Below are 26,493 nucleotides of genomic sequence, written 5' to 3' on the forward strand. Positions count from 1 at the left end.
TTTGTTGAAACTTACTGCACGTGAAGGAATGCCGTCTCTCTCCAACTTAATGTGGACTACACAACTCTTCTGTGTGCCCCAGTGGGGAAGTAACAGGGAGATGGCACGTTAATATTGAAACGTCTGTGACGTGTCCGTGCTCGCAGTAAAAGTTCTCCATGTCTATGATTTGCCCTCATTCATTCCAGTTCAGGAAAGCCCTTGTGTATGTGCTTAAGCTTTGCTGAATTCAACAGGATTTCAGTACAAGCTTAAAGTTAAGAATCTGTTGAAAGCTTTCCTGAATAGGGATCTGTGCTTATTGCACTTGGTTCAATCAACCCATGAGATTTTGGTTTCTGAGTTTTTCAGCACAAGAATAGAAAGGGTATGTTTTGTGCATTAAGATCAGTTCTTTCTAGAATTTCTAGTGTATGAAAATGTTTGGAAAGTGGTACAGAACAATTCATTCTGGAGAGACATCATTGTATATTGCACATATGCACACGTACATGTCTACACTCAGAAAAAATTTTGCTCAGTATTGGAGAAATATTCACCTTTGTTTGGATCAATGCTGTGGTTGACTATTTCTGTAGCACAGTGTCCAGAATAACTGAATTATCCATGAAAGGTATACTGTCCATGTGAATGGCACACAGTCATTATGACAAGTGAGCGCTATTCCGCACCCAGTGAAGTCCTTGTTGAGTGTACTGAACTAAATGCTCCATACTGCTGTGCAAGGTGATAGGTCCCATCAATGCATCCAGGTCGTTAAAAAAATCTACAGGGGAAAAAAATTCAGCATCAGAAGCGCAAAGCTGTATTTGCTACTTGTCACCCTTTAATAGATTTTATTCTCTTGCAAATTGAGTCAAGCTGAACATTTCACGAGAATGAAAGTTTAGTGCTGGTGAGATTAATTTTAAAGCCCTGTGGTTCATGATGTTACAGGCTGATGCACAACAATTTTCTTTGTAAAGAACAAAACAGTGAGTTCTTTGGCTTTGCTTTTCATTAATTTCCATTGAGTCTTGATAAAGCAAACATAAGATGGGCAAGATTTATTCTGAGATTAAGGACAACTAAATCAAAAGGTTTACACACTAGTGTCTATCTATACACATGCTAGGTATCTACGCTACAGCGACAGACAAATAGAGGCCTGTACAACACGGTCATCCCAGCTTAAAGAGTAATTTGACTAACTAGCCACTAAGAACTAAATTCAATTGCCTACTTAGAGACATGTAGTGCCCATTTAAGATGCGTTCAGGCAGTTGATACATACAGCTGGGCAGATCTAACACAGGACATACAGGAGATTTCTGGAATGCCAGTGTAGGAAAGGATACCTTAAGTGGCATTTGGCAGCTATGGTTAGGCAACTGAATTTTATCCCTGTGTCCCCTTCAGGGTGAACTGAACAGCTCCCTGAGCTCTGCTGTTTGCATGGAACAAAGCTCCATCACCTGCAATGGGAGATTACCCGCCAACTCACATACACACACCTATGCTTAGGTGTCCTCATTTTGATTTTAATCCTGCCCACGTCACTGCCTTAAATACATAAATTAGCCTGAAAACCAAGGAATACTTTATCGTCAAGTCAGATGCTGAGGCACTTGCTCATGGAAACCAGTTTAGCTGAGAGAAGTTTGCTTTGAAGAGAGAGCGAGGCACCTCATTCCCATCTGTGTCTGCTTGGATCAGGGCAGGGCTAGGGGCTGTTCATTCCTTCTGCAGAAAGGAAGCATGCTCCTGCTTTGTGATACGGTCTGGCGAAACACATCCCATCCAGCTCCATGACTTTGGGGCCAGGAAGCTGCCTTGCCTCCCACAAATCTTTGTCTCCAGAATGACACAGATGGCAGTGAATGCTACCCACAGCTTTGTCTGTGACCTGTCTGTCACTGGTTCTGACCACCCAAATAAAGAAAAAAATTACATGCTTCTGAGCGAGACAGCTATCAAAATTGCCTTTTGGGGCCGTTTTTGAACAGACGTGGAGCAAACTGAAGAAAAAATCACCTCTGCAGTTCTACTTTGCAGAGAGGATTCCTATCAAAATAGGTCTTTTCCTGATCAAAATCATGTGACAGTCTTCCAGAACAGTCCATTGCCTTGACTCACCTCTGTTTTCCTTGGCCAGGTTGTCAGCCATCTCCCAGTAGTCATAGCTGTGCAGGATGCTGTTGGTGATGCTGACATGGTTGGCGGCCATCTGATGAATGCGCTGCGGGATGCTGATGATAGGAGATGGGGAAGGGGCCCCTGTGCTCCCCTGGGATCCTACAGAGCTGACTGGAGAAGGGCTAGGTGACATGGGTGATGGAGTTCCTGTGCTCCTGGAAACAGATTTTAATACATTTACTTAAAAGGTGTTGGGATTAAAAACATGACAGTATCAGAGCATAGTGCAGGTAATTTCTGACTGCCAATCTGATGTAAGTTTCCGTGCAACTTACTTTCCACTGGCACCCCAAGGAGATGGGTTCTGGGCAGCTTTTGATGAATTCTGCAAAGGAAAAAATAATTCACAATGCATAGAATTTGTATAATACTATGAAATGAAGAACATTAAATAGTACAAAAAGGAAAGAAATATAAAGAAAAAAATTGTGCAGATAAAAGTATTTGAGTCTCATGATGCAATAAACCCACTCAGCCTAGGTTGGTGTTGTGATGAAGCAGTGCTGCAGCACGGACTCAAATCACAGTCTATTAAACACCCCGGGATGGGGGATGATTAGGAAAACATGTTAGTTGAAACTGAAACTTTTCACAAAAATCCTGGGAGTTCAGAAGAATGTCCTGCCAGGACTCTTTGTGAGGTTTAGGCTGGAATTTCTTGTAACAGAGAAAACCAGAAGGATTGGCCAGCAGGTCAAGGGAGGTGATTCTGCCCCTCTACTGTACTCTTGTGAGACCCCACCTGCAGTACTGCATCCAGCTCTGGAGCCCCCAACATAAGAAGGACATGGACCTGTTGGATTGGGTCCAGTGGAGGGCCACAAAGATGATCCGAGGGCTGGAGCACCTCTCCTATGAGGAAAGGCTGAAAGAGTTGGAGTTTTTCAGCCTGGAGAAGAGAAGGCTCCGTGGAGACCTTAATGCAGCCTTCCAGTACCTAAAGGGGGCCTACAAGAGGGCTGGAGAAGGACTTTTTGCAAGGGCATGTAGTGATAGGACAAGGGGGAATGGCTTTAAACTGGAAGAGGGTAGATTTAGATTAAATATTAGGAAGAAATTTTTCACTATAAGGGTGGTGAGACACTGGAACAGGTTGCCCAGAGAAGTCGTGGAAGCTCCATCCCTGGAGGTGTTCAAGGCCAGGCTGGATGGGGCTTTGAGAAACCTGGTCTAGTGGGAGGTGTCCCTGTCCATAGCAGGGGGGTTGGAACTCAGTGATCTTCAAGGTCCCTTCCAACCTAAACAATTCTATGATTCTGTGATTTCCTCCCATTCTCCTGCCCCCAAAGACAAATGTCATTCTCCAAAGGAACTGCGGGACTGTGCAAGTCTGCTCAGCCTGGCTGAGGGTCCCTCAGCTCAGGTGGGTATTTTAACCACCAGGCTCAAGAATCTCTCTCGTGATTGCTCCTGTTGGAGCTGTTCCCCTTGGTCTGAATATGGCAGCATTCACAGGGCCAGAGAGACTGCCCTTGAAGACTGGTGGTTTTTCTAGCTGAAAGGTTCCCCAGAGGGGGACATTAGGTCATTTAGTGTGATCTCTTGTACACCTGCAGCCATTAAGACTCTCTCTGGTATTCTGTGCTTAGGCTAAATAATTTAATTGCTTGAGGAGAAACTACTTTGTACAAGCGTGACATTTACAGAGCAGGACACATTCAGGTGTCCACAATAATGGAAACTGAATAGCTGAAATGATTCTAGTAGTCAATCTACAAGAGCTGGTGGGAATTTACTAGCAGGTTCCTGCCCATTTGACCCGTGGAAAAACTCCTCTCCTCTCCCAAGTGCAGTGACTGATTTAATCCCAGGCCTGTGAGAAAGAAGGATGCAAAAACCAGAAGTCTAAGAAACAAAACTTTTCTGGTTCATCCCATCTGCAGCCTCATATTCAGCAATGGTCCGTTTCTAATTCTTCAGAGGCAAGTGACCTCCTCCCAGCCTTCCCTGAAACCATACATCCAGATAATTGTGTGCTGGGGAACAGCCCTTCCTTCTTGACAACCACAGGAGACCCAGTGAAATCCTGCAGCTCGAGATCTGTTTATGGATATCGTTTAAATGCAAGGCTGCAGGTGTTGCAAGATGCAGGAGTTATGAGCGTTAACAGCAGTACAAACACTCTTGGTCTCCCATGGTTTAGGAAGGAAAAATGATAAAGAAGGGGCTTCAGAGCTTCACAGATTTCAAGGTCAGGAGCAATCCTCCAGGACGCTCAATATGCAATTTCTCTTTTTCACCAATCATAGAAGTTTCACCAGAAGCTAAATTAATATTTATTTTTTAAAAAAAGTATAGCTAGTCATATAGAAACCCTAAGATGTTATTTATTCTCCTGGTTCTCCTGTGTCTAATGTTTAGCAGGCCTCACAGTTAGGAAAATGCATTGTATTTCAGGGTTCCAAGACTTAATTTTCTTAACTTCAGTGCTAGCTTTTGCATTTTGGTGGTCCAGTTCTAGCAATACTGCATGCCACCTGGTATTATCAGCTGTGTTTCCACATACACAGTGATCACATCCTCTCTTAACGTGTTCTGCAGTAAGCTGGACACATCTCCTGAGCCTCTCTTCAAAAAGTGTGTTTTCTCAGTTTTGACATGTCCTCTGAACTGCTTCTTGTGTTCCCACATCTTTCATGAGCACACCAACGATGGCTGTATTTTAGCAGTGATCACATCAGTGCAGTGTGTGCCTGGGCATTCTTCCTGCATTTGGACACTTGGCCTTCTACATACCAGGTAAGAGGTATGAAAAATAAGCTTGGGAGTGTCCCACAGGGGATTGTTCTTTGAATGGATTTTCTTTTTTTTTTTTTTTTCTTTTTTTGGCAGGAAAGGCTAAGGTGTGAAAGGAAAAAAATGAAAAGTTCTCGTTTAACATGCTAAATAGAGCCAAGCTGTGAATCCTTGGCATTTGCTCCTCTTACAGAAGATTCTTTTTTTTTTTTTTTTTTTTTTCTTTTCTGTCTCAGAACTACTGGCCTTCATCTTTCTAGTGTAATGGAAACTGAGTACATGTTATTTACTTACAGAGTTGGAGGCAGGAAAATAAGAAAATCGAAGTGGAGTCAAGGATAATTCCACTGTAAATGTAACAGCAGCCTCTGCCTTACTGTATAACTTTGTACAGATTTATTCTCCTGTTTTAGGTATATTACTCCAGCTTCCTCTCAGTTCTGCACCAGAAAGGTAGGGGTAAGGATTCTAAAGACTGTAATGTTGTAAGGAACCATTTCTTATCCCACTTTGCTTACTGCTACCCATTCTCCTGGTTTCTTTATGCTCTCAAATGGGTCTGGCCCCTGAATACCTGTGGCTTCTTTGTAATTCTCTGCTGCATTATTTTTTTTTTTTATAATGGAAATAAAATACTTAAAAGGAGATTTAAATAATAATTTTTTTCTTTTCTAAAAGTGTGTCTAATTTTCCCTGCAAATGTGTGTGACAAGGTTTAAAATCTTTCTTTGATTGATAATATATGTGGAAGTTCTTAATGCAGTCAGCATTTCACGTCACTTGGTTTTGAAAGCTTTTAGCTACCAAATATGAAATGAGTGGAGAATTGGCTTGTTTTCCACTGAAAATTATAGCAAATGGATTTTTTTCCATTTTTTACTCTCAAAGGTGAGAACACCTTCTAATGTGAAGCTACACTATCATTATATCAGCAGGAGCCCAGCAAAAAACGAAGCTCATCTTGGCTATAGCAGAGTATAAGTCCATTTTATGTTTGCTGTGAAACAGTTTCTGTCTGCTCATAGGAGACATTTTACATGGTTGAAAGCCTGACCATCCTGTTCTTAATGCAGGTATTCTCTCAACTGGTAAAGAAAAATAAAGTGCTGTAATAGGCACATATTTCTTTCCCCTGAAATCAAGTCCTTGTTAGAGAAACATAACATGTTGAATTATATCTTGCTAAATTTTTAGAAGCAATTACAGTGACTTCAATTTCAGTTTGACAATAACAGATCTGTCAATTTCTTTCACTGTCTTCATGTGTTTGGAATCTGGTCATGAGCATTCATGCTTGTATTTGAATTTTACGATTAACAAAATGTCAAAGGATGTTTTTCATTTCATGGTACCTCTCTCTGCAAAAAAAACCCCAACTGTTCAAAGTTGTCAAATGAAACCCTCTGTTCAAAGACAAATGGCTGTTTAGGTCTCCCAAAAGAGTTTGCCTTAAAGCTTGTACTTTGTAAAGCTTACAAAGCTTACATATTATTTTTTTATTCAGAGTGATAAAGGCCAGTTTTGTGTTTGGAGATGAAATACTGGATGGACTGACTGCTAGGTGAGCTCCACCTGAAAGGTTTTGTACCTGAGCTACTTTCAGAGAGAGGATGCCTGTCAAATAAAATATATTAAAATACTTTGAATGACTTCCTGTCTTATTCAAAATAACCAGGGTTTGGACCTGGCAGAGAGTGGAAAACGGAAGCAGTAGCAGGCAAAGCAAAGCAGGATGGGGGGGCCAGCAGTGCTGTGTCAGGTACATGGCAGGCAGTTTGGCTGCCCTCTGACGCTTTCATACAACTCCCGCTGAAGTCAGCGTGGGCTGTTTGCCAGTTCCTTGGGTAAGAACATGTCCTGACGCACTGTCCTACCTATCGATGCTGCTAAGTGGAAGCCCTGCAGCAGAGGACTGATCTAGATCAAAGTCTTCAACTCACAGGTAGTCTAGTGGGAAGTGTAATCCTGGAGGGGATTCTTAGAGGAAAATTTGCAAAACATATTTGCAACAGAGCTGGATAGCACTAGACAAATGACCAAGAATAATCTCAAAATACCTGTTTGTTAGTACAATAAATTTCTCATCCTTAATGAAGGGACATGGTGTGTATTTTGCAAAGAGGGGCCCTTGTGAAGACAACAGATCTGACTAGAGATCAGCTGTTGCTGTGGGAGTCTATGGTAAAACTCTACACAGGAAGAAGTAAGCCCAGCACAGCTACTCTTTCAGTAAGATGCTGTATTTCCCATAGTGTCACACTGATCTAAAGACCTGTCATAAAGAATGCACCTTGAAATACTCAATAAGCGCTTTTGAATACTTGACCGCGTGGTCTCTCTTGAGTCGGAACATCCTCCAGTACAGAAGGGCCAGGCAGCGGTAACTACAACAAAAGGGAGAGCAGAAGGTAAAGCATGCCCCTTGAACGGAAATCCCAATTAATTATCTTAAATTCTCAAACTAACAGAGTGGAAGGCTGGCATCACCTTGCTTACGGTTTTTATCACCATTGGTTTACAGTACTTCCCACTTTGATTGGATTCACGAGCAAGGCTAGGTATTACAGCCAGGACAGGTCACACTGACAAATGCTACCAGTGAGGTACTAAACAAACTATGCTCAGAAGGGTTTGCAGGGTTGGGTTCCCAGGCCTTGATTCTGACTTGAAGCCTGCACGCTTGACCAAAGGCCTCTTCTGTGAAAAGGTCATTGCAGGCCTGGTACCAAACGTACGCATTTTTTTGTATCTCTTTTTGTAAATGCAAAGGCAGCCTTTTGGGGTACCTTATCCTGGGACTTTATTAGAACAGCCTGGAGCCTATATAATGAACGTGAGTATTAATGGGTGTATTTTGTGTACACCCAGTGGTCTCTTCCAGCAGCTCGAGATAGCTGGGAAACAGGGAAATCTCTGACCTACCCAGATTTCACTGGCCCAGCTCCTCTGTGGGAAAGCAGAATGGAGTTTTTGTTGGAGCCTGGGGCTATTCCTAGGCCACCTGCCTGATTTGTTCCCCAGAGGAAACCAGCAGTGGGCTGAAAAACTCAACGTGCTGTACTGGAATTGTCTGCCCCCGTTAGTCTGCAGAGTGCCACACACCTTTAATGCTATGTAATTAAATGAGAGTAATAGCTATTAACTATAATTATACATCACAATAACTGTTAATCAGCATTCAGGACACACAAACTCTTTTCTTTGCTATTGGCTTTAGGTGTACCGGTCTTTTTTCCGAATCAAGAATTACCACCACCTCTTCCCAGCAAGCTTTTTGATCGGGAGGTGTGGGATTGCCCCACAGTAACGCAGCTTTCAAAGCAAAAATCTAGCGGGTTTTGCTTTTCCTTTGGCAGCAGAAGCCTTATTTTAAAAAGCGGTATTTAGTCTCGGAGCCAACGTGAAGCACCAGAAGCTGCCTTGAGTTTGGAAGCGCAGGGCGCTCCCCATCTGCCCGCGCCCAGCAGCCGCCCAAACCTCGGCAAACCCCTCGAATTAGCAAATTGCTCTTGAAAAAAACCAACCCAGCCCGGGTTTCTCAGCCGGTTTGGCATCCCGTCCTGAAAGCAGAAGGTGAATTTCTGTCTTTGGCCGCTGGAGGACAGTCTCTCCTTAGGAGAAGCGGAGCCGGGTTGCGCCGGCAGCCTGGCAGCCCGCCCGGCGGGCGCTGGGAGCAGCCGAGGGGGGATGCGGTGGCCTCGCAGCCACCATAACTCTCGCTCTGTCACCTTCACAGGTACAGCACATATGCAAATGGTGTCAGCTCATCTGCTGGCTGGCAGACGGTGAGTTAAGATTGCTATTCATCGCCCAGAGAAGGCACCGTCTGCTTTCCCCCGCGCTGACCTTTCTGCTGAAACAGATGCAGCGGCTCCGTGAATTTGGATGCGGTTCCGCACACATGCCGAAGCGCTCCGGCACTTCATAATATAGCTTTATTTTTTTTTTATTGTTTTTTTTTTTTTAACCGTTCTTCCGTCATTTTCCCACCTAAGCGTTTCTTGAAGCAATTCCCGTGAATGCATCCCGTGCTCCTCCGATGGCACAGTACACCAGTGACAAAGAAAGGGCATTTTTTAAAAAAATTGCATCCCGGAGTATTTTGTTCTTTTTTTTATACAACTAATTAATTAGGACTCCTTATTTATGGAGGCTAAAGATGCATTTCATTTGGATTTTTAACAGATGGCTAATAGATGTTAAAAACACACTTGCTGATTGTAAATGTCCACTTACTGAGAATCAGTAACCATGTAATAGGTATTTTATGTATTAACTACAAGATATTAAATTAAAATTTGATTTTAATAACATTTTAGTATTTTACTAGCAATCAGCAACCATCCTATAGGATCTAAGGTGCGTGCATATATATCTAGAAATCTCAATTTAAAAGGTAATCCAAGAGGCTTAATTATCACCATCACCGTATCTCCCTTCATATAATGTAAATATAATTTATGATTATTGAGCCTAAAATGTCAGCCACAAAAGAAATTACCAAGCTATTGGTACAAAAGTACATCACTCATAAAAACAACAAACCATCAGGCATTTAAAAATTAATTACGCTGACGTACCATAGCTGACCTGTCACAGTCAATAAGTATGAATTGCTTATTTACAGAGACAGAATGCAGACCTGGTACAGTGATACAAGGGCTGAAACTTCCTGGAGCAGAAAGTATTCTCTTAATTTCAAAAGACAACATAATCCTATCTGGCCGTGTCCAGCATCTGATTTTTCAAGAACCGGCTCACCGCAGAAAAGAAGCCTTTTGAGGAAACCTTGATCTACTAACCATAATGCTGCCAGCTGTTTGTCTTCTGGAGTGGCGTTGGGGCCTGAGTGGGTTTTTAGTCTCACTGCATACCTTAAGCAAAAGGAAAAGAGCCAATGTGAATGAACCGAGACAGCTTTATATTACTGATCAGAGAGCTAAGCTGGCCAATGTCATTCGATCTGCCCCCGTATACATATTTGCTGAAGTAACCAGACACACACCTGCTTTTTCTGGTTGTGTTTCAGAGCTATCGGGCTGTTAGCGGTGCCTCCCCGTACTCTCTAAACAGCAGTAACTCCCTTGAACCTCCATCAGTCCAGAGGGGAGCCTAGCTGGCGAGGCGATGCTGTCCTACCAAAATAACCTCTGCTGCTGTGGAGACCCAGTTACACAGAGTTCATGCAGAAAGGTTTTCACAGCGTTTGAAGGGAGATGACAGCCTGCCTTGAAGCTGGTGCTGCCCTCACCCTGCCAGTTCTGAGCGTGTCTACCCAGATTTGCTCCTCCAAGCAGAGCACAGCAGAGGGGGAACATGTGGCTCAGAGCTATTTTTGGTCATATGACATTACATTCAAATTCTATAAATATTAAACATCTACAGAGGTAGCACTGCTGTTTCAAGAGTGTATGTGCTATGCAACCACAAATTAGTTTCTGGAAATCTCAGCTTCCAGCTGAATACCTGAACAATGGACAAGGTTAGGACAACACACAGCACTTCTGGGCTCACTTCCAGAAAAATACCTGTTCCCTATAATTAGCTGCTTGTGTTTTTTTCTTATCTTTGCTTTCAAACTTTAATCCGGGTATCTGTGCAAAGATTTGGTGTGACCGTTTTGTTGCAACATGCATACCTAGCAAACCACTTATTTTTCTGAGATGCAGCAAGTGAGATCAACAGCAATTCACACTACAACACAACCACAGCTACACACAATATTGAAAGCTACGGATCTGCAAGCAAAATTCATTTCCAGAGTTAGGACCATATATTTACTCTCATGAGAAAAGACAGGGCAGACAAAGAAAGAGCTTTCTGCCTTTTGAAAAAAAGAAGGGAAGAATTGCAGAGATGGGAGGTACTAGGCGCTTACTGAAAAAAAAAATAATTGATTTTGTTTAATAACCTTCCAGTTAGAAAGCTGGCCTCAATCCACTGAAATGCATGAGAAGACAGCCCTCAGTGAAATAAAATGCCAATGGAATTGTTAACATGCGAGAAAATCTTCACATCAACACTAAGTCCAAAAGAATGCAATTGTTTTAGAAGCTTTGCTTTATTACGAATAGGATTAAAAATTAAAATGTTTTACTTCCTACGAACTTAGTCCTGATGAGAGCTATGTGGTTGACTGTCCTGCGGAACGATGCCATGGTCACCGACAGTGCAGCTTTCTCCGCTAGTGTGGCTGGGCTCGCTCTCTTGCGGAAAGAGTCACTCAGCTGCTGGGATGATTTTGACCTTTGTGTTTTCTACCGATACTGTCAATAATGTTAACTATTCATACCAACCATAATGGAGAAAAGGATGTAGCAGCCAAACTTTCTTCACAGGGACTGCAGGTGGGACTGAATTCTAGAGTGTCCTGTTTGGACAGCTGTGAAGGTGACTAAATGTAGGGGTAGCTTTAGTGTGAGCTGGACTGCTTTGGGGACTCCACTGGCTACAGCAGGAGCACACACACCAAATGGGCCTTGTGCATCCATTTTTGTATCACTGTTCACATCTCCTTTCAGGTAACCTTTAAACTGCAGTCTTAAACACGTTGCAACATTTTGCAAACTACCACTTCATGACAGTGTTTTAGTACTATGTATTGCTTTTCTCCTTTGAGTAGCATACGACTTACATCATGAAACTCTTGAAGTAATTTGCAACTCAAGCAATGTGAAAAGCTTTGGTTTCTGTGTTTTTTTTTTTAATTTTTTTTTTTTTTTTCATTCTACACAGTTTCCTGATTTAATTTCAAGAGAAATCACAGAGAATACATACACATTACATATGACTGACCAGGCCCTTGGGAGGACCTCACTTCTCCCCTTTTACTGTATCTAGGGAATTATATGATAGTGTCGATGAGCATGTTTGCACAAATGGAGTAATCCTTGAGGTCATTTCCTCCCTTCCTACCTGATGAGTTCAACTGTTTCTGAATACATTGTATAAGGGGATTTAGATTCCATTGGGCCTTGTTCCATTGCATTTCCACACTCAATAAACGATAGTGCTGCTTCTGCATAATTCAGTGCCTTTCCAAACTTTTCCACCTAGAGGGAAAAAATAAGGACACAGAGAAATAGTGTAATCATCAAGATATAGTTACATTTGATGGGTTTTTCTCAACATGAATTGTAAACTTGACACGAGTTGGTATATCTTCAGCTGCACAATTTTTCCTATGAGAAAGCTAAAACCCATCAAACCCTGTGCATCAGTGAAAATCATATGATACAGAAAGTAGAGCTGAAAAGGCTCTGAAGATGTTATTTGGTCCACGCTGTTGTGTCCAAAGAAGGATCGACTCTGCCTAGGACGTTGCTGACAGATGTTTATCAAAGCTCTTCCAGTGCTGGAAATTCCACAAACTCATCAGGCTTTTTGCTCCAGCTTTCATTAAAAAGGGTTTCAGACATCTTTGCAAATACAGTTTTTCATCACTCAACAAAGAAAGGTAATGATTATCTAGAACTAAGAGAATGAGCATTAAATACTTTGACTACTAACTCTTATTCAAAGGCTCATCTCGGTTCTCATGTCTTCTTTATCCCTACCATTTTCAGCACTGCTTGACCACACTTTCCTGTCAGGAATTTGCTTTCTATATCCTCCTCCTCTTTCAGGGACTGCTCTGCTCCCTCAGTTTCTTCTGCCATCCTCCTTCCTCGCCCCATTTCTTCTCCTATTTTCAGTACTTCTTTGACTCTGTGTGTATTTGTGTACTTACATGGATATACGTGCATATATGTCCTCAGTGACAATGTATATGCAAATGTGCACATAATGTTCATATGTGTACACTTACATACCACTTATCTGCTCTCAGAATTTCATTTTTGATGTGGATAGGGATGAATCATACTAATACCTCTCTGTCCTGACTTCTCTCTCCTTCAGCCAGAACTCCTGCGGTACGTAAAGCCCATTAATGGACTGGATGCATTTGGTTGAAATCTGATGCACACAGTGAAAGGTTAATGGACCTTCTTCTTTTCCAAGGGATAAAGATTTTAAATAGTAACTTTGGAATGCCACACTGGCTTCAATCTATTTTAGGTTCTTATATGACTCCCATTGTGATCATACCGGAGAACTTCACAAACTTTTTATTATATTTCTCTCCCTGACGCTCTTGTGCGGGTGGAAGCACTATTATCCCAATTTCACAGATGGGGGACTAAGGAGCGGAGAGACTTAGAGTAATTTTCAGGCTGCTCACTCTAAGTGCCTATGTTAGGTATTGCAGTGCCGAAGCAGGAGGTATCGAGCCCAGCAAGGTGATTCAAAGTACCTGGAGGCACTTTGGCAATATGGGAATTCCTCCAGGATCCCTACACGGTCCGGGGGGGAGAGGAAGTACCTGCAAAGGGCGATTTACAAGGTGTAGGTAAGGTGCTGGTCCACTGTGTAGGGAAGCTGAATGTGAAGGATATTTCAATCACCTCATGCTGATGGGAGGTTATTTAAACTTTGCCTAAGTGACTTTCATGCAAGAAACTTGTGGCAGAGCAGAGAATAAAAACATTTCTCTTCAGGCTAAGAATTTCCTTTGCATATTAAGTGATCTTTTCCATTCTGTTTAAAGCAACACACTAAAATGCACCATTTGTACTTCTCCACAATGTTTTCTGATTTAAGACTCACTTTGGAGTAATATGGAACTGAATAAACCATGGAAATTTGCGCTAATAAACTCAGGTAGGGTGTAAAACTCGGTGTAAGTGCCCTAAATAAAGGGCCTGCTTCTGCTTCCTTGGCCTTTTTACATTCCGCACAGCTGAGAAAAAGAGGTGAAGAAACAGAGGCTCTGAGCCACCTTTCTTCTTTCCTGCTGCTGTGACAAGGAAGTGTCTGTCTGACAGAGCAAGGCAGGACTGCAGCTACTCCCACCTGTGAGAGAGCCATATTACCGCAGGGTCCCACTCCATATATCATGTCTGCCATCCCAGACGCCTGATGTTTTTAAGGCTGTGCTAGCTTATTCATAGTGCTGGACAAATGTAGCCTTGGAGAAAGCTGAGAGATGGCCAAGCGGAGCTTTTCTGGAGCACTGTGTACTTCGTTGCACCCATTTGTTTGGAAAGACAACATCTCTTTAGTGCTCCGTATAACCACAGATGCCCTTTTTGTTACGGGCCACACTGTTAGACAGGTGAAAGCAAGGCCAAGAATCTGTTTGTTGCAACAGTCCTTTGTGTGAATGGTGTTCCTCTAGGGTCCCGCAGGTGCCTCGTGTGCTTCTGATTATGTTAGGAAACATCTGCTATGAAAACGGGATTCTTTCGGCACTGAAGAGCAAAGGCTCTTTAGAAAAAGTACAAACACCTCAGCCACCAGACCAAATTTGGGGATACAATTATGGAAACTAGCCAGCTAGTTAAACTGAGAAGATAGGTATGTGGATCCCTTAAACAGCCTCCATTACTATAGTTACTAATTAAAGCAAAGGAATAAATGGAAAGTTTTATTTATCCAGGCCTTTATCTCAGTAAGTCATTATTTGTTAAGTCATAGTTTATTGGGCTATGAACATTTGATTATATAAACATTTCTTAATTTAACAAGCCTAGCCATCCTTATAATAGATTTTATAATTACCCCAGCAATACTGCACTGATGAAGAAACTGCATTACAAAAATAATTTGGAGCAGCATAACTGGAAAGAAAATGTTCTCACCATTGCATCTGCTTTATGCTTCTTCCGTTTAGCTTCCTGCATAAAGTAATCTGCATTGCGTGGCCTACCAGGGAAAAATAAGAAGACATTTTATTATTTTCTGAAGTGCAGAATATTTTCAAGTTATTTTTCCCTTATTTTAAACCTGATTTGCAAACATTTTTTATGAAGAAAATACACTTATCATGTAGCCATGCTTCTTCTATTTCCAAATTGCTGCCTGTGGAGACAATAGCATTTATGGCTGTTCTCATTCTTTAGAACTCAGTGATTCAAGGCAAAAAAAAAAAAGAAGCTAATAAAATGCGTTTTTATGGATTATATAAACTGCTTCCCAAATTAGCACAGTTTTGATCTGCAAAACGGATGCAAGCATTAAGCGGAACAAGTTATTCCGTCTTCTCCTCTCCCTGGTGCTTGCTTACCTCTTTTTCTGCTCCTCTCTGTACATTGTCATTTGCCTTGGCCTCTTCCTCCTCTCAAAACAAGTGTGTGTTTAATCTCTCCCCTTTGAAAACACACATCGAACCTGCTTGCCTCTGCAACTACCATCTCATCCCCCTTCTCCCTCTTATCTGTAAGCATGCTGAGAGCGCTGTTTACTTTTGCTGCCTGGAGTTCATCTCTGACTCAGTGCTGGGCTGCCTGCTGCTATTCCACTGGCGTTGCTCGTGCCAATTTCTCCATCGATTTCTCCTCAAACAGATTTCCGAGACTCCATCCCTTCCTTAACCTACCTGACCTACTGACTGCAGGGCACAAATTCAACTGCTGCCTCTGTGCTGAAATTCACAAGTCCGTTTCTGATCCAGACTTAATCCACTTCCATTCAAAATGAAAACACAAACTGCTATCTCCTTGGCAATGTCTGGTCACCACCTCAGTGAGCTCCTCATGGCTGAAGCAAATTTCTTCATCTCCTCCTACAAGCTCTCCCTACTGCACCTTTCTCGGTCACTGTGGAGAATAGACATTTGCCATGTCATTTCAGGCCATAACCTTGCATCTTCAGGTGTCGCCTCTCATAAAAGTCTTCACATTTCCTGATCTTGCAGATTCTCCCAGTCTCATATATGTGGGACATGGCCCCTTTCTTTCTCTACTCAGCTAAAACACATCCTGGTTCTTCTCAGCTTATACTGTGGTTACCGCCATATCCTCGTCTCTCTCAGAGCAGGAAGTTTTGCCTTGCAAAATAGTTTTCTTAGTATTAGAAGAGTGTCGTCCCTTTGACCTTATCTAATGAAAAGGAGATATTCCTGAGTAGTGAGAGTATGAATTCTGATGTTTTTATCATTCATGCTTTTAAGTGCTTGGTGTTGTAGATGATATGGTATTATTGCCACTCAGCAATATGCTGTAGGTTAACCCTGGTAGGCAGCTCAGCCCCACACAGCCGCTCGCTCACTTCCCTCCAGTGGGATGTGGGAGAGAATCAGAAGAGTAGAAGTGAGAAAACTCATGCGATGAGATAAAGACAGACTAATAGGTAAAGCAAAGCAGAATAAAGAATTCATTCACTGCTCCCCATCAGTAAGCAGGTGTTCAGCTAGGTCTTCATCGCGCTTAGCGGTGACTTGGGCAGACAAACACCATCAATCTGAACGTCCCCCCTTTCTCCTTCTTCCCCTAGCTTTTGTTGCTGAGCACAACATCATATGGTGTGGAATATCCCTCTGGTCAGTTGGGGTCAGCTTTCCTGGCCGTGTCCTCTCCCAGCTTCTTGTGCACTGCCAGCCTGCTTGCTGGTGGGGTGAGGTGGGAAACAGAAAAGGCCTTCAGGCCATGCAAGCGCTGCTCAGCAATAGCTAAAACATCCCTGTGTTATCAAGCCTTTTGGACATGGACCCAAAACACTGCACCGTAAGAGCTACTGTGAAGAAAATTAACTCTACCCAGGCCAAACCAGTACACCATCCTAACTAGTTTTTCTCAGTGCGTTTGTTTAAAAAATGTTATGTGTCAGGTAGAGAAGATACAGATCTGAAAACTGAAGTCAGGGGCACGGATGAGTAAAAATTTCTTTCTGATAGCAGTAAGAACATGCTCAGATCCATAACTGAGATCAGTGGGAGCAAGGGGGAGCCTCTTGACGGAAGAGAACAGACTTATATACTTTCTTGAGACCATAAGGCTATTTGGCAGTGCATTTACTTAGTCTGTTTCCTTCTATTTATGTGCACGCAGTTTCAAGGACATTTAATTGCATCATGGAAGGTTAGCCAACCTTATTTTGATGAGAAGGAAGGCTAAATATCACTAGATGGAAATAAAATTCAAAGTCTGGGTGATTTTGAATGACCTCTGCCCCCCAAATTTTGTTGATATGCAGAAAAGCAGTTCATTTGCTCCAACTTTCTTTAAAATATTATTCTGCCTCAGAGTGGAATTTCTCCCCAGCTTACTCTACCCAGTAGGTTAGAAAGGGGACTAAAGACAGGCTCGTGCCCCAGTATCTCATAACCTACTGCAGCTGCAAATACTTCTTGTGCCCAGCAAGATGCTAACGTTATCTTAATAATCTGAACCATCTGGATTTGGTCTTGTTCAATTATGAAATATTGGACATTGAAACAGTGTTAGCTTGATATAGAAAAATAACTATGTTTTCAGAACCACTGAAAGAATTCTTAAAAAAATGTTAAGTCCTGTCTCTCTTCTCGTGCAATGACCTAGGTAAGATGGTTTACTATGAAGTGCCAAAAAGCAAAGCAAAGCAAAGCAGAGCAAATCAACAAAACAGTGGTCTCTTCTCTCTGAAGTGATCAAAGTGATGAACCTTTACGTGATCCTTTCAAACTCAGGTCATTAAAATATGTCCTTTGCAACATTCCCCCCCATATATCACCCAACACTACATGTCTAATTTGCTTGTTTGAAGCATGGTAAGAGGCTGTAAAAACAAAGTGAGATAACACAATGTAATTATGGTCTACTTATTAAATAAGTTAATTATAAAATGGTTTTCAACTTGTAGCTGGATTTATTCTCCTGAGTTCTGATTAGCAATGAGGGTATTAGCAAGGGGCATGCACATTACTGAACCAAGAAGCCTACTTTGAGGGCCCTGCTATGGGGTGGCTAACCAGAATGCAAGGTGCAAAAACTGAAGTCATTGGGTTGTACTAAGTCCAATTGTTTTCTGTGAAGCCTAATGTAAAAAAGAAACAATTAAAAGGCCATTTTAAAGCAAAGCATATATATTCTCAATGTGAATGTTTAGGTATTTCCATAGGAAGGCTACAAGATTGATTTACAAATCAGGGGATGCCAAACAGAAATTAAGATTCATTGGGAAAAAATGGATAGGGTATGTTTTCTTCTGGTTTCTTAAACAGAGCTTGTTCAGTAGCATTAATAAACACGCCAAGTCAAATTCTGGTTTCTTTATGCCATCTATGGCAGAAAATAAGTATTATGAAATACTATTCTTCAATTGATCACTACATGCTAATAAACTTCCTATTCAGATTACTAATGTGCATGTTGGGTGAAAATGGAAAGCTGAAATGTTCTATAGATTTAATGTATGTTTATGTACATTGCATACATTTCTGATATCATTTTTGTAACAAAATAAGGATATGCTTGGATTTAATTATTTTCTGATTTTTTAATGAGAAAGAAAGGTTTCAAATTCAGTTTTGTTTAGGTTCCCACTGCACTTGAACATAATTTGTCTTTTTAAATCCAGTATGCTAGTTTAAATTATTATGTTGTGAAGTAAAAAAGGGTCCTTGAAGATAACAGGTTACCTCAGCTCATGGACACATGAAGACATATGAGAAAGCTGATGCATAAATTAATTACTCAGGATAGCTCTTTTTCATACTGCACATTTCGCATCTATGAAGTTCACAAAAGATTGTTAATCATTCTGATTTTACAGACCCTTAAGTTATAGTGACTGAGAACCCTTATCCGTTACAAACGTGAGGGTTCATCCAAATTTCCTCTGCACTTTGGCCTATTTAGTTACATTGGTGATAATCTCAGACTGGAAAATTTGCAGGTAATCTCATTGGATGCTAATTTCAGATACTATATGTTACTGATGAGAGGCATCTTGAGGAGAAGCAAATCTATTTTGCCACTGATGAGATCCAGAAAGATCTGTGCCTAAACCCCTTTTCAGGTCTTTGGTCTAAAGTTTGTAATCCCTCTGCAGACCACAGCTTCACTACAGCCTGAAAAGCCAGAGGATAGAGAAAATTTCTACAGGTTTAGAATGGTACCAGACTACTGGTTGAACTGGAGGGGATGTGAGCTGCAGAAGAAGCACTAGAGTCTCTTTGTTAGGCTTACTGGTCGTGTATGTAAACTGAAGTCCCAGGGAAAGTTATTCAGTGACTTCTGGTTTTCAGATAATTGAGTCAGATTCTCCTCTTAAGTTATTTACAACGGTACATATCTCTAGGTGTCAGCACTGTCACTCCAGATTTACAAACAGAATTCAGGCCTCTTTAAAAAAAAAAATTAAAGAGAAGTCTGACTTCAAATTAACAGGTACAAACAAGCGGTTTATCTCTATTAATAATCTTGACTGCACAAGAAAGTCTTTTGTTTCTGTATATCTGATTGTTGGTACTTTTAGAAATATAGTCTTCTTCAACAAAGCAAAAAGGAGTTCTAATACACTGCTCTAATGCATCTCATATATCTCTCTGAAAGGCAAGAGAAAGAGCGTAAAGCATCAGTGCCAACTAAGTCAGGCCGCTGGTGAATTCTCCCTGGGATCAAGTGTCATTATGTGAAACTGGCTGCTCTCGAGGAGAATTTACCCTACTATGTTGATTGGGGAAAGCAATCAAGTACCGCTGGAACCATTTCAACGCATTCTCAGTCAACACTAGCCAGTCACCTAGGCACTGCAACAGAATCCAGCCTTTTACAAAATAACCCCCCCATGGCTAGATCTGATAGTACAAACAAGGCCAGGCTTCCTTTTCAGCAGCGGCATTCAAACCATTTATGACTTTGACAAGGGCAGCCTCAGTAGCATGGCTGTGGCTGAATCCAGGACGAGATTTATCAAACAATCCGCTACTGTCCTGAATTTCTCACTCGCCTTGCCACCACTTTCTCTGGGAGCTTGTTGAAAAACAGCAGGAAAGACAGCATTGCCATTGCTTGTTATGTTGGGCGGGATCCCAGCGTGAGGTGAGATGGCTGCGGGCATTGTAATTACTCCCCTTCCAGAAGCAGCCTTTCAGAATTTCCAGGCTGTTGAGCTCCTACGAGTGGTGTTACCATTACCCAGGTGAAATGCTTGTGTGTGTATGTTTCTCTCATCCTATTTAGTTCTATGCCATTACCGCACATCTCTGCCACCTTTGTCTTTTGCTGCCTTCTCTGAATTTAATTTACTCCAGTTTAGCAGATAATTGCAAGAATGTAAACTCGTGCAGTAAAAAACAGTGAAGAGAATGAAACAAAGTGAATCAATAAAAGCCTTACTTCGTACAGTAATTTATCAGCATCTACTGCAACATAATCTCCTCGGAACTCAGCAACCACTGGTATTTACAGAGTATGGTGTAGCTTAGACTCCAATATCCAATTTTAATTATAATTGCATTCAAAACCACATTTTTCATCTAATTTTTATATTTTATATGAACTAAATACTAAACTATAGCATTTTCTGCTTCATTTACATAATCTACCACTTGTACATTATTTCTTACTGTGGTATGGTGCTTTATGAGGGTATATTAAAAAAAACTAATAAAAGTTCAATTAAACATCATAAATGTAGCCAAGTGCATATTTTAATACCCTTCAGAGATAATGCTGCTGAAGTGTTATAAAAAAACTCACTAGTGCTTCCTCAATGTATAACAACTGTGCGTAATAAAAGCAGCTTAAATCATAATTCTAAGTACAGGACCAGTTTCACAACTTTAGTAATCTGGACCCTAAAAAAGTGGGTGTGCTTGAAAGCAGTTCAACAGCAAAATGAGCGACTTTACAATTTGATCAGGTCTACAGGCAAGTCAGAAGAAACTGGCGTAGCCAGGGTTAGCCCATGTCCAGTTTTGAAGCTCTGCCAGTAGGCCCCGAACTTTCAGTCCAAGTAGAGAAGAAAATCTTGTAAGATCAAGAAAACCACATAAAGTGAAAGGTAGGTGTATACAGCCCTGTCTATTTGCTGTTTCATACCGGGACATGTGTCAGAAGCACGTCTGACATGTTGGGTCACAGAAAAGGGTGGTCATCTTCCAGGAAAGTATAGAGCTGAACAGGTATTACTGCACAAAATAGTGTTCTCCCCTGATGTATTGTGGCCTCCTGCCGATTCCATAACTTAAAATAAATGCTGGTTTATGGGACATGGCACTGCTGTGTCTGGGGCATGGCACACATGGCAGCACACAGGGTGGGGGAGAGACCATGGCACTGTACAAGGTGGGTACGCAGTTATGGGAGTCTCATGCTCACCGTGGCAGAACCAGCAGGTCTGGGAAGTTCAGCAGAGGAGCATACAAGTGGAGAGGGCAAAGAGAGCATTTGTGACCCATTTAAATGATAGTGCTATAGGCATTTCAGAAAGACAGGAACAAAGGAGTCAGGCCAAATGCAAGAAAAATTTACTCAATCACACAACTACAAAACTACTACCTAGTTGGGCTTAGTATAACTAGGTCAAAATCTTGATTAGGTGAATAGATGAGTACTATAGATACCTCGAGAAGGAGCTACTGTTGCAGAAAACAGCAGACAAAATTGAAGCCCAGCACCTAATTTGAATGAAATGAAGAAAGATAAAGTAAGTGGGGTTTACTATTTTGGCAAAAATGCCAAATCCCCCAGACTAACCATGTCAATGTAGTGAAATACAAGAGACCATGAGAAAGAGTCAAAATCTACTACAAATTCCTGGCATCACCCAAATTCATTACTTCAAGATATCCATGTGAAATCAATAGCTAGACTAAAACATGCAAGGGCAAAGCATGCAAGCAAAGAGAGGAATGAAAGTAGTATTAACAATAGGGACTTGAGCTCCTGTATTAAAAGCAGAGGGAGAAAACATTACATCCTTGCAGATAAACTACAATTGTGTCTCTTTCAATGTATGTTAAATAGATATTCTGAAATGAACTCATTTCAGTCAAAGGTGGGGTGAAAGCCTTTACAGTCAGACCTAGGGAGAGAGGGCAGGATCACGGCAGTCCAGATCTATATTGTTTTAAAATACCATGGAACTACCCCTTCAATTCTCAAGAGGCAGCTGAAAACCAAAGGCAGAAAAATCTTGCTGGGAGAGGGACCACCTGGCAGCCAGCTCTGATGTTCCCAGCTCTGATGAGTGAGAAGCCAAGGTGTGGGTGAAACTGTTGAGTGACTGTACATGTGAAACCTGAGTCAATGAATGGGGTATCTACACTGAAAGGACCAAGCAATCCTGAAACAAAGACTCTGTCCAGGGCTCTGTTCTGTAATGCCTGTCTAAGAAACATCAGCAATCATAGGATTTGAAAGAAATCACAATCAGGCACTAGAAGACCAGGAAAACATCTGATAGGGATTTTGGGAATTCATATTCCTCATATGCATTAAGCCATCACAGCCCCTCTCCAGCTCCATGAGTCATTGTTGGTTCTCAAGATGAACAGGGTACTCCCAGGCTAAAAATGAGTTTGAACAGTTTACCTGTGATTCTCTAGGCTAAAGTGGTTATGATCATTTGCTAGTGTGGTTCGTTGTCACTGGAAGATGAAAATATCCTTTACATGTCTAAGGAATGATCAGGAAAGCTCCCAGGTTTCCTTCAGGGATCACAGCCTTTGCTCCCTAGGGCCATTATAGTGAGCCTTCTAGTCCAAAAGGGAAACTTCTGGGTAATTATATTGTGGAAAATGGACATGAAGCATATTCTTCAAACGTATATAAGATATTTTCCACTGCCACAGGAACAGCAAAGCCGACTTAGGAACTAAGCTGCAAATAGAGGCATTAGAATATCTCTTACACACCACACCTGTGAATTCTGGCATTGAGGGTGATGAAAACCCACATGGCTCTGTGATCCGGCACAAGAAGACAAACCCTGAATTACACTGGATGGACTCTTAACTCTTTAAGGAGAAACCAATGTTTGCCACCAAACGTGAGGAAAACAAGCTCTGTCAAGAACCAGAGCTGTGGCAGAACAGTAAACACCATGGGAGGTTAGATAAGCCTTCCTCATTCAGCACAAGACCTAGACTAGTCACAGAGCTGCAGGGTTTGGAAGGTGCTCATCACCTGCTGTAAGCATCTGCTCATTGCTGACCAGTTGCAGAGGTGAAGAAAGACTAGGAGAGACTGTCTTCCCCTATCTGACACATTCAGCTCTGCTGCTGGGACCTGGAGGAGAGTTCGCTGAGCCTAATTAGAAGACCCTTGTCCTGCCCACTGTTAGGATTCATTGTGGACTAAAGATGTTTTCTAGTCAAGCTGTAGAGTAGGAAAAAGGCACGTCAAAATCAGTTGATGTAAACAAATCCTCCTTCCTGAGTGGCAAAATTCAAATCCGAGTCTGTCAATAAAACCATTCCTTGGCTATGTCCGCGCAAGTGAAAGGCAAGGATACCAACTCTATCGTTTGATCATCCACGCTGTTTAATTGCTACCACTCTCCCTGGCATAGTTTTGAGCTTAGTCCCAGACAATGCCTGGGCACAGCTGTGGGACAGCACAGGCCAGGGGCTGTTCTCAGGAGGCAATGAGTGTTCTTTTTTTGGGGAGTGAAGACAGTTTAATCATATAAACATAAGCAGTGCTGGACCACTTGCCCATAGGAACAGGGGCACTGATGTAGCTTTTAAGGTCAAATGCAGTCCACAGCTTTGGCTTTTCTTTGATGACAGGGAATAGTGGCTATAAATTCTTTACCCTGTGAGAATCTCCTGCTAGAGCTGATTAAGCATCTGTTTCTCACCAGACCAAGATCTCACAAAGTGTCCCTAAAAAGAAAGAGGGCAGGTGGTCTTGCAGAGAACAGGCAGCTTAATTATCTAATCATGGGAGGCAGTGTCTCCTGTCTAAAAGTCTAACGTTATTTTCTCATGGGCAGTTGTCGTGGTTTAACCCCAGCCAGCAAGTAGGGCCAGGCAGCCGCTCACTCCCTCTCCCCCGTTGGGATCGGGGAGAGAATCAGAAGACTAGAAGTGAGGAAAAACTCATGGGTTGAGATAAAGACAGTTTAATAGGCAGAGCAAGAGCCGTGCACACAAACAAAGCAAACCAAGGAATTCATTCCCTGCTTCCCATGGGCAGGCAGGTGCTCAGCCATCTCCAGGAAAGCGGGGCTCCATCACGCCTAACGGTTACTTGGGAAGACAAACGCCATCACTTTGAATGTCCTCTGCTTCCTTCTTCCCCCCACTTTATATACTGAGCATGACATCATATGGTATGGATTATCCCTTTGGTCAGTTGGGGTCAGCTGTCCTGACTGTCTCCTCCAAACTTTTTGTGCACTCCCAGCCTGCTTGCTGGTGGGGTGGGGTGAGGAGCAGAAAAGGCCTTGGCTGCCTAGCAACAACCAAAACCATTAGTGCTCTACCAACGCTATTCTCATCCCAAATCCCAAAGATGGCACTACACCAGCTGCTAGCAAGAAAGTCAACTCCATCTCAGACGAAACCATGACAGCAGTGTATGCATGTGAAAATTCAGTGCCGCAAGTAAGAAGGGAAGGAGAAGAAGAACGAAATGGTTAGATGAAGTCTTGAAATCTCCCAAAGCCAAGAAACTGGGAGCAGTCCAAAGTAAGCATATGAACTTGTGAGGAACTTAGTGTAGAAGATGTTGGTCTAAATGACCAGGGATTGTTTAGATTGCCGATGAGAAGAAAGAGGAGCCAAACTCTATTCCCTAGCCGTGGTCCTGAGGATGTGCTCAGCACTACAAAAGTCTCTCTAAATACTTCAGAAGACCAGGAGTCTTTAAGGCATTTTAAGCAATACAAAGTGAGATGACTTCCAGATGTTGTATAGGAGTCACAACCCAAGAGCAGATTTTCCTTTCCACTATGAGGCAGAAGAACAAGGAAGAGAAGACTGAAAATGAGAGACTTGGAGTTCAAGCCAAAACAAAGAGATGTGCCAAGAAGTTATCTTTTGAGCTCTTTATGAGCTGTATGTATAACAGCTTTACAGGAATATTTTCTGGGTATATGGTTTACTGGTTGACAAACACAGTAGTGCTATCTAGCAGTAGGATATGTCCCTTGGACAATGTAAAGCTGGTGGGTGTGTGTAGCACCTAAATCCATAAAGGTGGAACACACATTCAACAAAACAGGAATTTAAAAAAAATTGCTGAAGAAGATGTATTATCTTGCTCCTATAAGGCCAGAAAAAAATGAAAATAAATGTAAGTGAAGAAACCCACATCCCAAGTTTGAAAGGGTAACCCACAATGCAAATGAGAAAATAATCCTGAGAGGCATGTTCTGATTTAGCCACGAGGAAAACCAGGAAGCTGGGTATGCTCGTACGCTCTGTTCTTTTTTATACTACACATGCAGTATTTTGAGGAGGGTGTGGGACTGTGCCCTCAGGCACCCACAGCATGTCTGTGCTTATCACTTCAAGGACAACAGACTTTGTTCCTAAATGCGGTTATTGGGAATTCTCTCGTTCAGTGAAATTACAGCAGGACTGAATTTGGCTTGAAGCATTATTACGTAGCCTTGAAAATGTTCTCTTCATAGAGTCAGAAATGGCCAAAAATCCAGGAAATCTTGTTAAGAATTAATACTGGAAACAGCATTGATGTCACTTACACATGTGGCATGCTGGGTACCTCGAAGCATATTTAGAGCAGGCAGTAAACAATGGCAACCCAGGGGAAGTAGGATTTTTCCTGCCTTTTGAAGACTGTTGGCTATATTTACTTTTATGTTGCCATGTATGTGTATACAGCACTCTGCCAAGCAAGATATACTTTTTATTGACCTACTTGTGTTCCAATTTATTGCTAGTGACAGCTGTTGTCAATGATCTGGAGAAAATAAATTGAGAATAAAGCAAAGAGACACTGATTGGTCAAAAAAAATTAGTTGTTGTTTTAAATCAAATATAAGGGATTTAGTCTCTTAAAAACTATAGCATCTGATTAAAATGAAGACTTTAAAGCCATGGCTGGATTACAGTAATTCAGAACTTCATGGATTATGAGATGAAATACTTCATAGGCATCATTTTGGACAAATGCTGCCATTAGGATTACTACATAATTTTAGACCTACTGTATTGCACTTCTTCAGATCCTCTGCTGTGGTACTATACGAATTTGAAAGACACTGGCTGCCATGTTTAATTTAATCCTTCTAACATGTGAGTCAAATTTGTTGACATTTAACATTTGCAGCCACTCTAATCTGCTACATTTCAGTGACTTCTCTGCACAGTAATTTCAGAATCAAGGTCTAGTATAGCTCGTATTCTGGTGGTGTTTCCTAGATACAGGTTGTGGATGACAGCTGTAGTACATGAAAATCTCCCTCCTTTAGTTAGCACAACAGGCATTTAACCGTTTCTGGTTTTTAAGGGCAAATTAAGACATATTTGATTCTGTGTTTTATCTTATTTGTTTTTTTAGATTGCTTTTTTTAATGGGCCACAAGTTGCTTGGGGACATTCTGCATGGAAGGCACTATACAGGAACAGTTTAATTGTGTCTCTCTCTGAAAAGGTGAAACAGTTTTATTGAACATGCCTGCCAGAGAAATCACACGTATCGCTAATGGAGAAAGCAAGTGATAAAAGCCTTTTAGATGATAGAGATGGTGAAAAAACCAGTTTTCTTATGACAGTATTCTAGGGTAAAACCAAAACAAACCAGTCCCCCTGTTTTTGATCAGCGTCTTGAGGGAAAATTGGATGAAGATACAATAGTTCTGTTGTAG

The 26,493-nt window shown here is 41.7% G+C and overlaps 1 protein-coding gene across 1 annotated transcript in view; it reads right to left on the reverse strand.

Annotated features, from left to right (window-relative positions):
* Nucleotides 1-644: 644 nt before the first annotated feature.
* Nucleotides 645-26,493, reverse strand: part of AFF3 (ALF transcription elongation factor 3) — a gene marked incomplete at both ends in the record, with an annotated part of 333,261 nt that continues 307,412 nt past the window's right edge. Inside the window, 7 exons of the mRNA XM_082488937.1 lie at nucleotides 645-766; nucleotides 2,116-2,330; nucleotides 2,451-2,500; nucleotides 7,202-7,295; nucleotides 9,714-9,785; nucleotides 11,827-11,963; nucleotides 14,592-14,655. Coding sequence (XP_082345063.1) covers nucleotides 645-766; nucleotides 2,116-2,330; nucleotides 2,451-2,500; nucleotides 7,202-7,295; nucleotides 9,714-9,785; nucleotides 11,827-11,963; nucleotides 14,592-14,655 — 754 coding nt within the window. The remainder of the gene's footprint in view (nucleotides 767-2,115; nucleotides 2,331-2,450; nucleotides 2,501-7,201; nucleotides 7,296-9,713; nucleotides 9,786-11,826; nucleotides 11,964-14,591; nucleotides 14,656-26,493) is intronic.

This window comes from Vanellus vanellus (genome assembly GCF_965231255.1).
Source record: "Vanellus vanellus genome assembly, chromosome: 1".
NCBI classification, from domain to species: Eukaryota; Metazoa; Chordata; class Aves; order Charadriiformes; family Charadriidae; genus Vanellus; species Vanellus vanellus.